Here is a 13,671-nt window from a genome sequence, read left to right as displayed (position 1 = left end):
AATCCCGGGCTTCTGGTGCCTTCCCTGTAAATGCTGGACTTCTGGTGTCTTCCCTGTAAATGCCGGACTTCTGGTGTCTTCCCTGTAAATGCCGGACTTCTGGTGTCTTCCCTGTAAATGCCGGACTTCTGGTGTCTTCCCTGTAAATGCCGGACTTCTGGTGTCTTCCCTGTAAATGCTGGACTTCTGGTGTCTTCCCTGTAAATGCCGGACTTCTGGTGTCTTCCCTGTAAATGCTGGACTTCTGGTGTCTTCCCTGTAAATGCCGGACTTCTGGTGTCTTCCCTGTAAATGCTGGACTTCTGGTGTCTTCCCTGTAAATGCCGGACTTCTGGTGTCTTCCCTGTAAATGCCGGGCTTCTGGCGCCTTCCCTGTAAATGCCGGACTTCTGGTGTCTTCCCTGTAAATGCTGGACTTCTGGTGTCTTCCCTGTAAATGCTGGACTTCTGGCGTCTTCCCTGTAAATCCCGGGCTTCTGGTGTCTTCCCTGTAAATGCCAGACTTCTGGTGCCTTCCCTGTAAATGCCGGACTTCTGGCGCCTTCCCTGTAAATGCCGGGCTTCTGGCGCCTTCCCCATATACACCAGGTTCTTGTATACACCGGTCTCCTTACACCTTTCCTGTATACACCGGTCTCCTGACACCTTTCCTGTATACACCGGGCTCCTGACACCTTTACTGTATACACCGGGCTCCTGACACCTTTCCTGTATACACCGGGCTCCTGACACCTTTCCTGTATACACCGGGCTCCTGACACCTTTCCTGTATACACAGGGCTCCTGACACCTTTCCTGTATACACCGGGCTCCTGACACCTTTCCTGTATACACCGGCTCCTGACACCTTTACTGTATACACCGGGCTCCTGACACCTTTACTGTATACACCGGGCTCCTGACACCTTTACTGTATACACCGGGCTCCTGACACCTTTACTGTATACACCGGGCTCCTGACACCTTTCCTGTATACACCGGGCTCCTGACACCTTTCCTGTATACACCGGTCTCCTGACACCTTTCCTGTATACACCGGGCTCCTGACACCTTTCCTGTATACACCGGGCTCCTGACACCTTTCCTGTATACACCGGGCTCCTGACACCTTTACTGTATACACCGGGCTCCTGACACCTTTACTGTATACACCGGGCTCCTGACGCCTTTACTGTATACACCGGGCTCCTGAAACCTTTCCTGTATACACCGGGCTCCTGACACCTTTCCTGTATACACCGGGCTCCTGACACCTTTCCTGTATACACCGGTCTCCTGACACCTTTACTGTATACACCGGGCTCCTGACACCTTTACTGTATACACCGGGCTCCTGACACCTTTACTGTATACACCGGGCTCCTGACACCTTTACTGTATACACCGGGCTCCTGACGCCTTTACTGTATACACCGGGCTCCTGACGCCTTTACTGTATACAACGGGCTCCTGACGCCTTTCCTGTATACACCGGGCTCCTGACGCCTTTCCTGTATACACTGGGCTCCTGACGCCTTTCCTGTATACACCGGGCTCCTGACACCTTTACTGTATACACCGGGCTCCTGACATCTTTCCTGTATACACCGGGCTCCTGACGCCTTTCCTGTATACACCGGGCTCCTGACACCTTTACTGTATACACCGGGCTCCTGACACCTTTCCTGTATACACCGGGCTCCTGACACCTTTACTGTATACACCGGGCTCCTGATACCTTTCCTGTATACACCGGTCTCCTGACATCTTTCCTGTATACACCGGTCTCCTGACACCTTTCCTGTATACACCGGGCTCCTGACACCTTTACTGTATACACCGGGCTCCTGACACCTTTACTGTATACACCGGGCTCCTGACACCTTTCCTGTATACTCTGAGCTCCTGACTTTTTCCCTGTGAACGCAGCACATCTGCCGATTGTTCTCATTTTCAGCCCATGTGCTCGGGGTTATGCTGTGGGTCTCTGGGGCTTGTGTTGTATCTCCTGACCCGGGGTTAGGCTGTGGGTCTCTGGGGCTTGTGTTGTATCTCCTGACCCGGGGTTAGGCTGTGGGTCTCTGGGACTTGTGTTGTATCTCCTGACCCAGGGTTAGGCTGTGTGTCTCTGGGGCTTGGGTTGTACCTCCGGACTCAGGGTTAGGCTGTGGGTCTCTGGGGCTTGTGTTGTATCTCCTGACCCGGGGGTTAGGCTGTGGGTCTCTGGGGCTTGGGTTGTACCTCCTGACCCGGGGTTAGGCTGTGGGTCTCTGGGGCTTGGGTTGTACCTCCTGACCCGGGGTTAGGCTGTGGGTCTCTGGGGCTTGGGTTGTACCTCCTGACTCGGGGTTAGGCTGTGGGTCTCTGGGGCTTGGGTTGTACCTCCTGACTCAGGGTTAGGCTGTGGGTCTCTGGGGCTTGTGTTGTATCTCCTGACCCGGGGGTTAGGCTGTGGGTCTCTGGGGCTTGGGTTGTACCTCCTGACCCGGGGTTAGGCTGTGGGTCTCTGGGGCTTGGGTTGTACCTCCTGACTCGGGGGTTAGGCTGTGGGTCTCTGGGGCTTGTGTTGTATCTCCTGACCCGGGGTTAGGCTGTGGGTCTCTGGGGCTTGTGTTGTATCTCCTGACCCGGGGTTAGGCTGTGTGTCTCTGGGGCTTGGGTTATACCTCCTGACCCGGGGTTAGCCTGTGGGTCTCTGGGGCTTGTGTTGTACCTCCTGACCCAGGGTTAGGCTGTGGGTCTCTTGGCCTTGGGTTGTACGTCCTGACCCGGGGTTAGGCTGTGGGTCTCTGGGGCTTGTGTTGTATCTCCTGACCCACAGTAAATGGACCATCCAGCCTTGAAGTCCCTGGTAATGGTCAAGGAGTCTGGGAGGAGCACACAATGGAGATGGCCTCCAGAATCTGTGGACTGCTCAGTGCAGCTCCACAAGACACGCTCCATGTCACTCTTCCTGACGGCAGCACAGAGGATTTCAGGGAGACAAATGATTACAGAGTAAACCCTGAGTCCTTTTCTCCTCCGCAGGTCGCTTCTATGTGTTTGTGTTTGGAGGTCGCTCTCTGGAGTCACCAGCTCTACAGGAGGCCATGTTTATCCACACAGAGGACATGACCATGGCTCAGGTGTGTCACAAGTATGACAGCAGGCAGTGATGTGTGAGATGTTCTGCAGTGTAATGATCAATGAGTGCTGTGTGAGATGTTCTGCAGTGTAATGATCAGTCAGTGATCTGTGAGATGTTCTGCAGTGTAGTGAGATCAGTCAGTGATGTGTGAGATGTTCTGCAGTGTAATGAGATTAGTGAGACGTGTGAGATGCTCTGCAGTGTAATGAGATCAGTCAGGAATCTGTGAGATGTTCTGCAGTTCAGATCAGTCAGTAATGAGGGTCATGTTTTGTCCTTGGATGGAGTTTGACCCAGTTTTCTTGTGGTTAGGTTCCAGTGGAGGGTGTGGCCCCTCTGGGTTGTCACAGTCACAGTTCCTGTGGATGGAAAGGGGGATCTGTGTTATCAGGAGGAATTCTGACGTCTGGGGTCCCAACTGGCTCCATTACTATCCTGAAGCCTGCCGGATCTCATTTCTCTTGGGAACATTTGGACACTACCCCTCCAGTGATGCCGAGGTGACCAAGCAACATTATTCTGGGTGCAGGAAAGAGTGACCTCATCATGTGTGGAGAACAGAGTGACCTCATCATGTGTGGAGAACAGAGTGACCTGATCATGTGTGGAGAACAGAGTGACCTGATCATGTGTGGAGAACAGAGTGACCTGATCATGTGTGGAGAACAGAGTGACCTGATCATGTGTGGAGAACAGAGTGACCTGATCATGTGTGGAGAACAGAGTGACCTGATCATGTGTGGAGAACAGAGTGACCTGATCATGTGTGGAGAACAGAGTGACCTGATCATGTGTGGAGAACAGAGTGACCTCATCATGTGTGGAGAACAGAGTGACCTCATCATGTGTGGAGAACAGAGTGACCTCATCATGTGTGGAGAACAGAGTGACCTCATCATGTGTGGAGAACAGAGTGACCTCATCATGTGTGGAGAACAGAGTGACCTCATCATGTGTGGAGAACAGAGTGACCTCATCATGTGTGAAGAACAGAGTGACCTCATCATGTGTGGAGAACAGAGTGACCTCATCATGTGTGGAGAACAGAGTGACCTGATCATGTGTGGAGAACAGAGTGACCTGATCATGTGTGGAGAACAGAGTGACCTGATCATGTGTGGAGAACAGAGTGACCTCATCATGTGTGGAGAACAGAGTGACCTGATCATGTGTGGAGAACAGAGTGACCTGATCATGTGTGGAGAACAGAGTGACCTGATCATGTGTGGAGAACAGAGTGACCTGATCATGCGTGGAGAACAGAGTGACCTGATCATGTGTGGAGAACAGAGTGACCTCATCATGTGTGGAGAACAGAGTGACCTCATCATGTGTGGAGAACAGAGTGACCTCATCATGTGTGGAGAACAGAGTGACCTCATCATGTGTGGAGAACAGAGTGACCTCATCATGTGTGGAGAACAGAGTGACCTCATCATGTGTGAAGAACAGAGTGACCTCATCATGTGTGGAGAACAGAGTGACCTGATCATGTGTGGAGAACAGAGTGACCTGATCATGTGTGGAGAACAGAGTGACCTGATCATGTGTGGAGAACAGAGTGACCTCATCATGTGTGGAGAACAGAGTGACCTCATCATGTGTGGAGAACAGAGTGACCTGATCATGTGTGGAGAACAGAGTGACCTGATCATGTGTGGAGAACAGAGTGACCTGATCATGTGTGGAGAACAGAGTGGCGTGATCATGCGTGGAGGTAAGAGTGGCGTGGTCATGCGTGGAGGAAAGAGTGGCGTGGTCCTGCGTGGAGTAAAGAGTGGCGTGGTCCTGCGTGGAGGAAAGAGTGACGTGGTCCTGCGTGGAGGAAAGAGTGACGTGGTCCTGCGTGGAGGAAAGAGTGACGTGGTCCTGCGTGGAGGAAAGAGTGACGTGGTCCTGCGTGGAGGAAAGAGTGACGTGGTCCTGCGTGGAGGAAAGAGTGACGTGGTCCTGCGTGGAGGAAAGAGTGACGTGGTCCTGCGTGGAGGAAAGAGTGACGTGGTCCTGCGTGGAGGAAAGAGTGGCCTGGTCCTGCGTGGAGGAAAGAGTGGCCTGGTCCTGCGTGGAGGAAAGAGTGGCCTGGTCCTGCGTGGAGGAAAGAGTGGCCTGGTCCTGCGTGGAGGAAAGAGTGGCCTGGTCCTGCGTGGAGGAAAGAGTGGCCTGGTCCTGCGTGGAGGAAAGAGTGGCCTGGTCCTGCGTGGAGGAAAGAGTGGCCTGGTCCTGCGTGGAGGAAAGAGTGGCCTGGTCCTGCGTGGAGGAAAGAGTGGCCTGGTCCTGCGTGGAGGAAAGAGTGGCCTGGTCCTGCGTGGAGGAAAGAGTGGCCTGGTCCTGCGTGGAGGAAAGAGTGGCCTGGTCCTGCGTGGAGGAAAGAGTGGCCTGGTCCTGCGTGGAGGAAAGAGTGGCCTCGTCCTGCGTGGAGGAGAGAGTGACCTCGTCCTGCGTGGAGGAGAGAGTGACCTCGTCCTGCGTGGAGGAGAGAGTGACCTCGTGATGCGTGGAGGAGAGAGTGACCTCGTGATGCGTGGAGGAGAGAGTGACCTCTTGATGCGTGGAGGAGAGAGTGACCTCTTGATGCGTGGAGGAGAGAGTGACCTCTTGATGCGTGGAGGAGAGAGTGACCTCTTGATGCGTGGAGGAGAGAGTGACCTCTTGATGCGTGGAGGAGAGAGTGACCTCTTGATGCGTGGAGGAGAGAACGACCTCTTGATGCGTGGAGTAGAGAGTGACCTCTTGAAGAGCTCATCATGTGTGTGAGGAAAGAGTGAGCTCATCATGTGTGTGAGGAAAGAGTGACTTCATAATGTGTGTGAGGAAAGAGCGACCTCATCATGTGTGTGAGGAAAGAGTGACCTCATCATGTGTGTGAGGAAACGGTGAGCTCATCATGTGTGTGAGGAAACGGTGAGCTCATCATGTGTGTGAGGAAAGAGTGACTTCATAATGTGTGTGAGGAAAGAGCGACTTGATAATGTGTGTGAGGAAAGAGTGACCTCATCATGTGTGTGAGGAAACGGTGACCTCATCATGTGTGTGAGGAAAGAGTGACCTCATCATGTATGTGAGGAAAGAGTCACCTCATCATGTGTGTGAGGAAAGAGTGACCTCATCATGTGTGTGAGGAAAGAGTGACCTCATCATGTGTGTGAGGAAAGAGTGACCTCATCATGTGTGTGAGGAAAGAGTGACCTCATCATGTGTGTGAGGAAAGAGTGACCTCATCATGTGTGTTTGAGGAAAGAGTGACCTCATCATGTGTGTAAGAAAAGATTGGCCTCATCATGTGTGTGAGGAAACGGTGGCCTCATCATGTGTGTGAGGAAACGGTGACCTCATCATGTGTGTGAGGAAAGAGTGACATCATCATGTGTGTGAGGAAAGAGTGATCTTATTAAGTGTATGAGGAAAGTGTGACCTCATTATGTATGTGAGGAAAGAGTGACCTCATCGTGTGTGTGTGAGGAAAGAGTGACATCATCATGTGTGTGTGTGAGGAAAGAGTGACATCATTGTGTGTGAGGAAAGAGTGACATCATCATGTGTGTGAGGAAAGAGTGACCTCATTATGTGTATGAGGGAAAAAGTGACATCATCATGTGTGTGGGGCTTCTTTACAGTGCAAGCATTTGACATTTTTCTTCTGTGGTGGTTTGTGATGGGAAGGGATCCGATGACATAGATTTAGTCAATTTTTTTTTCTGGATTCATTTTCATTCCCCTAATTTACTGTGACTGCAGTTCCTCCGCTCTCCCGCCCCTTCGGCCTCACAGGTCTCCAGAAAGCAGAGGTATGTCAAGCTGTCTATATGACCATACAGAGCATCTATGAGGAAAGCGAACCACCCGTGACCACAGCAGCACAGGGGCCAATCATGCTGCAAGCAGCTGCCCATCTCAGCTTCCTGGAGTCCTGCATGAGGCAGTCATGGTTGAATGTTCAGATTGTGAAGCTTATAGGTTGCATGTTGTATGATTATGCACCATCTTGTCATCTGTCTAGATACTCTCACAGCTCACACGTCATTGGTGAGAAGCTGCTGCTGGTTGGTGGGGTCTGGATTCATGCTCGGGGAGTTCCTGGACTGACAATAGTGGATCTGATCACTGGACAGGTCTCTGAGTACCGGATAGACTCTGTGAGTATTCACATTTCTTGTGGTAATTTCCATCTAGGAGGAGATGGCACAGAAAGATATGGAAGAAAGCAGGAGGACTCTCAACCTTGTGTGGAAACCCTCATGTCACCCCTACTCCCAACATGCCAGCTTCTGTCTCTCAGGTCCCCATCTCCCTGCTCCATCACTCCTCATCCGCAATCACCCCTGCCTATTTACTCCCGATCCCTCATTAACCCCACCTCTTCAATCCTCATCCCCATCACCTCTGCCTCTTCAGTCCTGATCCTCCATCACCTCTGCCTCTTCGCTCCTCATTCCCCATCACCTCTGCCTCTTCGCTCCTCATTCCCCATCACCTCTGCCTCTTCGCTCCTCATTCCCCATCACCTCTGCCTCTTCACTCCTCATTCCCCATTACCAATGCTTTTTTACTCCTAGTCTCCCATCACGCCTGCCTCTTCACTCCTGATCCCACATTACCCCTACCTCTTCACTCCTCATCCCTCATCACCTCTGCCTTTTCACTCCTGATCATCAATCACCTCTGCCTCTTCACTCCTCATCCCTCATCACCTCTGCCTTTTCACTCCTGATCATCCATCACCTCTGCCTCTTCACTCCTGATCCCACATTACCCCTGCCTCTTCACTCCTGATCATCCATCACCTCTGCCTCTTCACTCCTCATCACCTCTGCCTTTTCACTCCTGATCATCCATCACCTCTGCCTTTTCACTCCTGATCATCCATCACCTCTGCCTCTTCACTCCTCATCCCACATCACCCCTGCCTCTTCACTCCTCATCCCACATTACCCCTGCCTCTTCACTCCTCAACCCTCATCACCTCTGCCTCTTCACTCCTCAACCCTCATCACCTCTGCCTCTTCACTCCTCCTCCCTCATCACCCCTGCCTCTTCACTCCTCATCCCTCATCACCCCTGCCTCTTCACTCCTGATCCCACATTACCCCTGCCCTTTCACTCCTCATCCCTCATCACCTCTGCCTTTTCACTACTGATCATCCCTCACCTCTGCCTCTTCGGTCCTCATTCCCCATCACCTCTGCCTCTTCACACCTCATCCCACATTACCCCTGCCTCTTCACTCCTCATCCCACATTACCCCTGCCTCTTCACTCCTCATCCCTCATCACCCCTGCCTCTTCACTCCTGATCCCACATTACCCCTGCCCTTTCACTCCTCATCCCTCATCACCTCTGCCTTTTCACTACTGATCATCCCTCACCTCTGCCTCTTCGGTCCTCATTCCCCATCACCTCTGCCTCTTTACTCCTCATTCCCAATCACCAATGCCTTTTTACTCCTAGTCTCCCCTCACCCCTGCCTCTTCACTCCTGATCCCCCATGACCCCCACCTCTTCACTCCTGGTCCTCCATCTACACTGTCCCGTCCCCTTTACAGACTGTCATCCTGGACTCTTGCTGAAGTGGGTTCTTTCTGCCCCAGTCCTCATGGTCACTCTCTTGCTCTTTCCTGCAGACCTCACTGGAGTGGCCTCTCATGCTGCATGGACACAGCTCGGTTCTCCTTGCGGACAAGAAGCATTTGATACTTCTTGGTGGAGGTGGCACCTGCTTCTCTTTTGGGACTCATCTGAATAGGCAGCCGGTTGTGTTGGAGCTGCCTTGTTGCTAAATGCGTTGCTGCACTGCTATCCTCAGGAGCAGAATTCCTGCCTAAATGGATCAGCTTGGAGCTTCAGGTTCCTGATGGTCTTGTCTTCAGGAGTCATGGATGACATTGACAACCATAGACTGAGAATACCACTGCTCACCGGCTGACTATAGGGCACAGTCTTACAATGCCTTCCCTTTTGTTCTGGAAGTTGTCAGAGTCTATAAAGCATGTTCACACCTGTTGTCTGTTGTGTAGCGTTTTTTTCTTCAGAGTGGGCTCTGTGACACCCACATTTTTAATGGGTGTTTTTACAGCATCACTGAATTATTTTGCAACCAGCTTCTCAGGTGCCACCTTTGATTAGTTGATAGTAGTGATGAGCGAGCACCAAAGTATGCGTGTGTTCGGCCCCAACACATTGCTATATTCGTGTGCTCGGCCAAGCACCCGAGTATAATGGAAGTCAATGGGAGAACCCCAGGCACCCCCTGCTCTAAAGAGAAGAGGGTGTCTGGTTCATAAAAAAAAAGTTAGAAATTGATGGAAACCCCATCAAAATGGTTTGGAAACAGCATTAAGAGGATGGCTGGATCCGTTTAGGCGATATGCCCCTTTCTGAGAGACAAGCCCAGCTACTGCAGGACACCAACCTCCCGAACTGGATACAAAGTAGCACTCCAAACTGGAACCTCACGAATAGCTGCTAGCAGACGAACAGGAATCAGCTTACACTCCTGGCAGTCAGTCTCTAACAGCATACAGCGGATCCCCCCAATAACGAGACAAGGCTCCGTGTTGAGGGTCAAGCAGTGGTCTGACTGTACTTCACGTACAGCCTCTTTTATTCATAAACCACAAACATAGTACTGCCCACAGGGGTTTGAAATATAACCAATCAGTAATTTACAACACATACAATGATACAACATATCCCCACAATGCATCATGGTTTCCTCCCCTCTGTCCCGGAGACAACCAAGGGGCAATCCAATTATCTCTCAGAACAAAGAGAAATCGCCAATACACATGTGCAGACAACAGGACAGACATCACCATAAACACACAATGGGACAATGGCACAATAGAAACACACCCAGCATATTCCTCCCAAGCTGACAAGTTACACTTATTATAAATTGTTACAACTTTGTGAGTTTACATTGGCCATACATATAACTTACATCAATTTAAACAGTATAACTTGGGGACAAACCTATCCAAAATTCACTTGAATAGGTTCAGGGGTTTAAAAGTTAGTATGGGCCCTAATCCTGAGGCAAGAGGCTGATAAACAGGCCTCTCCAACACCCAGTGGCGAGGTTGGTTTCGCCACACAAAGTATACAGGAAACCTACAGCAACAATCAATCTCCTGCATTGGGAAAGCCACCATCCATCTACATTAGAGAATGGCATCCCAATAGGACAGCATTTGCGAGCGAAGCGTAATTTCTCCACAACTTAAAGTTTTGAACAAGCGTGTAAACTGCTATAGAGTAGGGTTAGGTCGAGAGGTTATCCTAAAAAGGTTCTGCATAAAGCATATAACAGAGCGAAGAATATGCCTGGGGCCCATCTACTTCAAAATGAAAAGCACAAGATCACTAACAACCTAGTACGATGCATAGGTAGGCCTCAACGTGTCAAAATTAGGAATATCCTAAGACGACATTGGCACCTTCTGTTATCAGATGAAGAGTTGAAAGAAGTAATCCCCCCCAACCAGCCATCACCTACAGAAGGGGCCAGAATATTAAAGAAAAACAAGAAGATAACGAAAAGATACTACGAGCACTTGGTTAACTACGCAGGGATCGTATCCATGTGCCGACCGAAAAGATACTACGAGCACTTGGTTAACTACGCAGGGATCGTATCCATGTGCCGACCGGAAAGATACTACGAGCACTTGGTTAACCACGCAGGGATCGTATCCATGTGCCGACCGGAAAGATACTACGAGCACTTGGTTAACCACGCAGGGATCCGTGTGCCGACTGCATCTTCTGTCAGAAGATGGTACCAAGAAAATAATTTCAAAATCCGGTCGATAATAAAAAATATCAAATAAAGGAATATATAAATAGTAAATTGACAGGGGTCATATACGCCATCCAATGCAGCTGCCCGAAACCACACAAGAGCTCAGAAGACGTCTATAGCCAAACATTAACACCGATTCTGATACAACCCTTTCAAGACCTGGACAAGGCAACATAATGGTAATTGCCACAATCTTACATTTTGGGGGATTCAAAAAATGACATTTGGTCTGAGAGCAAGTAATTTGGATAGAAAATTGCAGCAACAAGAAGCAAGATGGATTTACCGTTTTAAAAGTCGAGCCCCACATGGACTGAACGAAGGCTTTACATATGCATCCTTTCTCTGACCGGCTGAAATATAGAGATTAATATTCATATTGTCGAATTACAGAATATAATAACTCTACTTTTCAAAAGAATATCACAGTAAAAACACGGGGGCAAGTAGAGATGTTCGGACGCATGGGCAGAATACATCAAGACCTAAACGAGACGGAAGTATAAGTATAAACCGGATTCCAAAAAAGTTGGGACACTATACAAATCGTGAATAAAAACTGAATGCAATGATGTGGAGGTGCCAACTTCTAATATTTTATTCAGAATAGAACATAAATCACGGAACAAAAGTTTAAACTGAGAAAATGTACCATTTTAAGGGAAAAATATGTTGAATCAGAATGTCATGGTGTCAACAAATCCCCAAAAAGTTGGGACAAGGCCATTTCCACCACTGTGTGGCATCTCCCCTTCTTCTTACAACACTCAACAGACGTCTGGGGACCGAGGAGACCAGTTTCTCCCATTCTTGTCTAATACAGGCCTCTAACTGTTCCATCGTCTTGGGCCTTCTTTGTTGCACCTTCCTCTTTATGATGCGCCAAATGTTCTCTATAGGTGAAAGATCTGGACTGCAGACTGGCCATGTCAGTACCCGGATCCTTCTCCTACGCAGCCATGATGTTGTGATTGATGCAGAATGTGGTCTGGCATTATCTTGTTGAAAAATGCAGGGTCTTCCCTGAAAGAGATGACGTCTGGATGGGAGCAGATGTTGTTCTAGAACCTGAATATATTTTTCTACATTGATGGTGCCTTTCCAGACATGCAAGCTGCCCATGCCACACGCACTCATGCAACCCCATACCATCAGAGATGCAGGCTTCTGAACTGAGCGTTGAGAACAACTTGGGTTGTCCTTGTCCTCTTTGGTCCGGATGACATGGCGTCCCAGATTTCCAAAAAGAACTTCGAATCGTGACTCGTCTGACCACAGAACAGGTGTAGCACATGACTTTGGAGCCATTTGGCGGAGCTGCAGTTTCTTGAGCTCTGGTGGTAAACTTAGAATGCTGAGGCTGTAAGACAGTTATTGGACTGATATTACATAAAAGGGCAGCCGTGGTGAAGGTGGCAGCATGCACCAAAGAGCAGACCCGCTGAAACTCTGATGAATACATTGTCAGATCAGGCGGCCACAAAGGCAGCATTACTCCTGTGGCGAAAACCAACCTCGCCACTGGGTTTTGGAGGGGCCTGGCTGCTGGCCTCTTGCCCCAGGATTATGGGCCCTCTCATCAGCCAGGCCTCATTTGTTCACAAAGGACTTGAACTAACTTGAACTCCTGGTCTAATTCGTGCCATTTTGGGATGTTAAATGTCTGTGTATTGAAAAGGGTTGTGACATTGTATGTTTAAATGGTGATTTCTGTCCTGTTGTCCCCACATGTGTATTGGTGATTTCCCTTTGTCTTGAGAGATAATTGGATTACTCCTCGGGTGTCTCCAGGGCAGAGAGGAGGAAACCATGATGCATTGTGGGGATGTATTGTCTCTGTGTATCCTGCAGTGCTGCATATCTGTCCTGTGTCACAGTCTTCATTCTGGTCCCCTAGGGGCGTGTCCACCAGATGGGGACCTGCATAAATACGGGCGGGTAGCCCTCAATAAAGTGTTCCTGTTTTACCCTTTATCATGTTGAGGCTGATGTTTGGGTAACTGATCGACGCTGGGGATTGCTATACGCTGGGAGATTTGCTATACTCCCCTGGCTATAACTACTAGCTCTTTTAAGAGCTGTTCCGGCTCTCTGGTTTTAGGAGAGGTTCACCCGCTGGAGCCTGGAGCCTTGTCGTAGGTCAAGGGGGGGTAGGAGACGGTGAGACCTCAACCAAGCTTCGGCGGTTCGTGGGGTCTGCAGTGCGTACGGTGTCAAGTGGAGTGCTTGGAGTCTTCGGAAAGCACTAGCAGCATCCATTCAACGGAGGTACCCGGTCGGGGTGCTAGGCGTTCCGTTACAACTCCCCTTTATGGTGGCTGCCCCATCGGCCATGCCTGCAGTAGAAGTAGAACTGCTATGGACCCTCCAGAACCAGACATCCCCTCATAAGTATGGATGGATGGAGGTGCCATACAAGGAGAAGGAGGGTCCTGGCGTATGCGCACTAAGGTCTGTCTTCCCTGTTGTTTGTTTTTCATGATGGCCACCTTGTCCCAGTCAGTGGTCCATAACTTCATAGCTTCAGTTACAGAACTAGTTTGCCCCAGGGTTTCAGAATGCGGCTGAGAAAAAGTTGTATAGGTATGCCTTACATGCAAGGCATAACCCTGGTAAGCCTACCCGAGTACCCAGGAAGAGCACCACGAGACCAGATTACCTGTTTCAGAGATTGCAGGTGGACTACATACAGATATCTAAGATCCAAATAGTCCTGAAGGGAGCCACTCTTTGGAACCAGGATACGGGGTGGTCCTGAGGAGACACG

General features: G+C 50.1%; 1 protein-coding gene across 5 annotated transcripts in view; it reads left to right on the top strand.

Annotated features, from left to right (window-relative positions):
* LCMT2 (leucine carboxyl methyltransferase 2) overlaps positions 1–9,315 on the top strand; it is a 104,492-nt gene extending 95,177 nt beyond the window's left edge. For all 5 annotated transcript variants that reach the window (XM_040426774.1, XM_040426772.1, XM_040426775.1 and 2 more), the window contains 4 exons: positions 3,007–3,104; positions 3,419–3,606; positions 7,104–7,239; positions 8,725–9,315. In XM_040426774.1, coding sequence (XP_040282708.1) covers positions 3,007–3,104; positions 3,419–3,606; positions 7,104–7,239; positions 8,725–8,880 — 578 coding nt within the window. In that variant the 3' untranslated portion in view covers positions 8,881–9,315. The remainder of the gene's footprint in view (positions 1–3,006; positions 3,105–3,418; positions 3,607–7,103; positions 7,240–8,724) is intronic.
* The last annotated feature ends 4,356 nt before the right edge of the window (positions 9,316–13,671 follow it).

This window comes from Bufo bufo, chromosome 3 (assembly GCF_905171765.1).
Source record: "Bufo bufo chromosome 3, aBufBuf1.1, whole genome shotgun sequence".
NCBI classification, from domain to species: Eukaryota; Metazoa; Chordata; class Amphibia; order Anura; family Bufonidae; genus Bufo; species Bufo bufo.
Note: the sequence above shows the minus strand (reverse complement) of the source record. Positions and strands in the feature narration are given on the sequence as shown.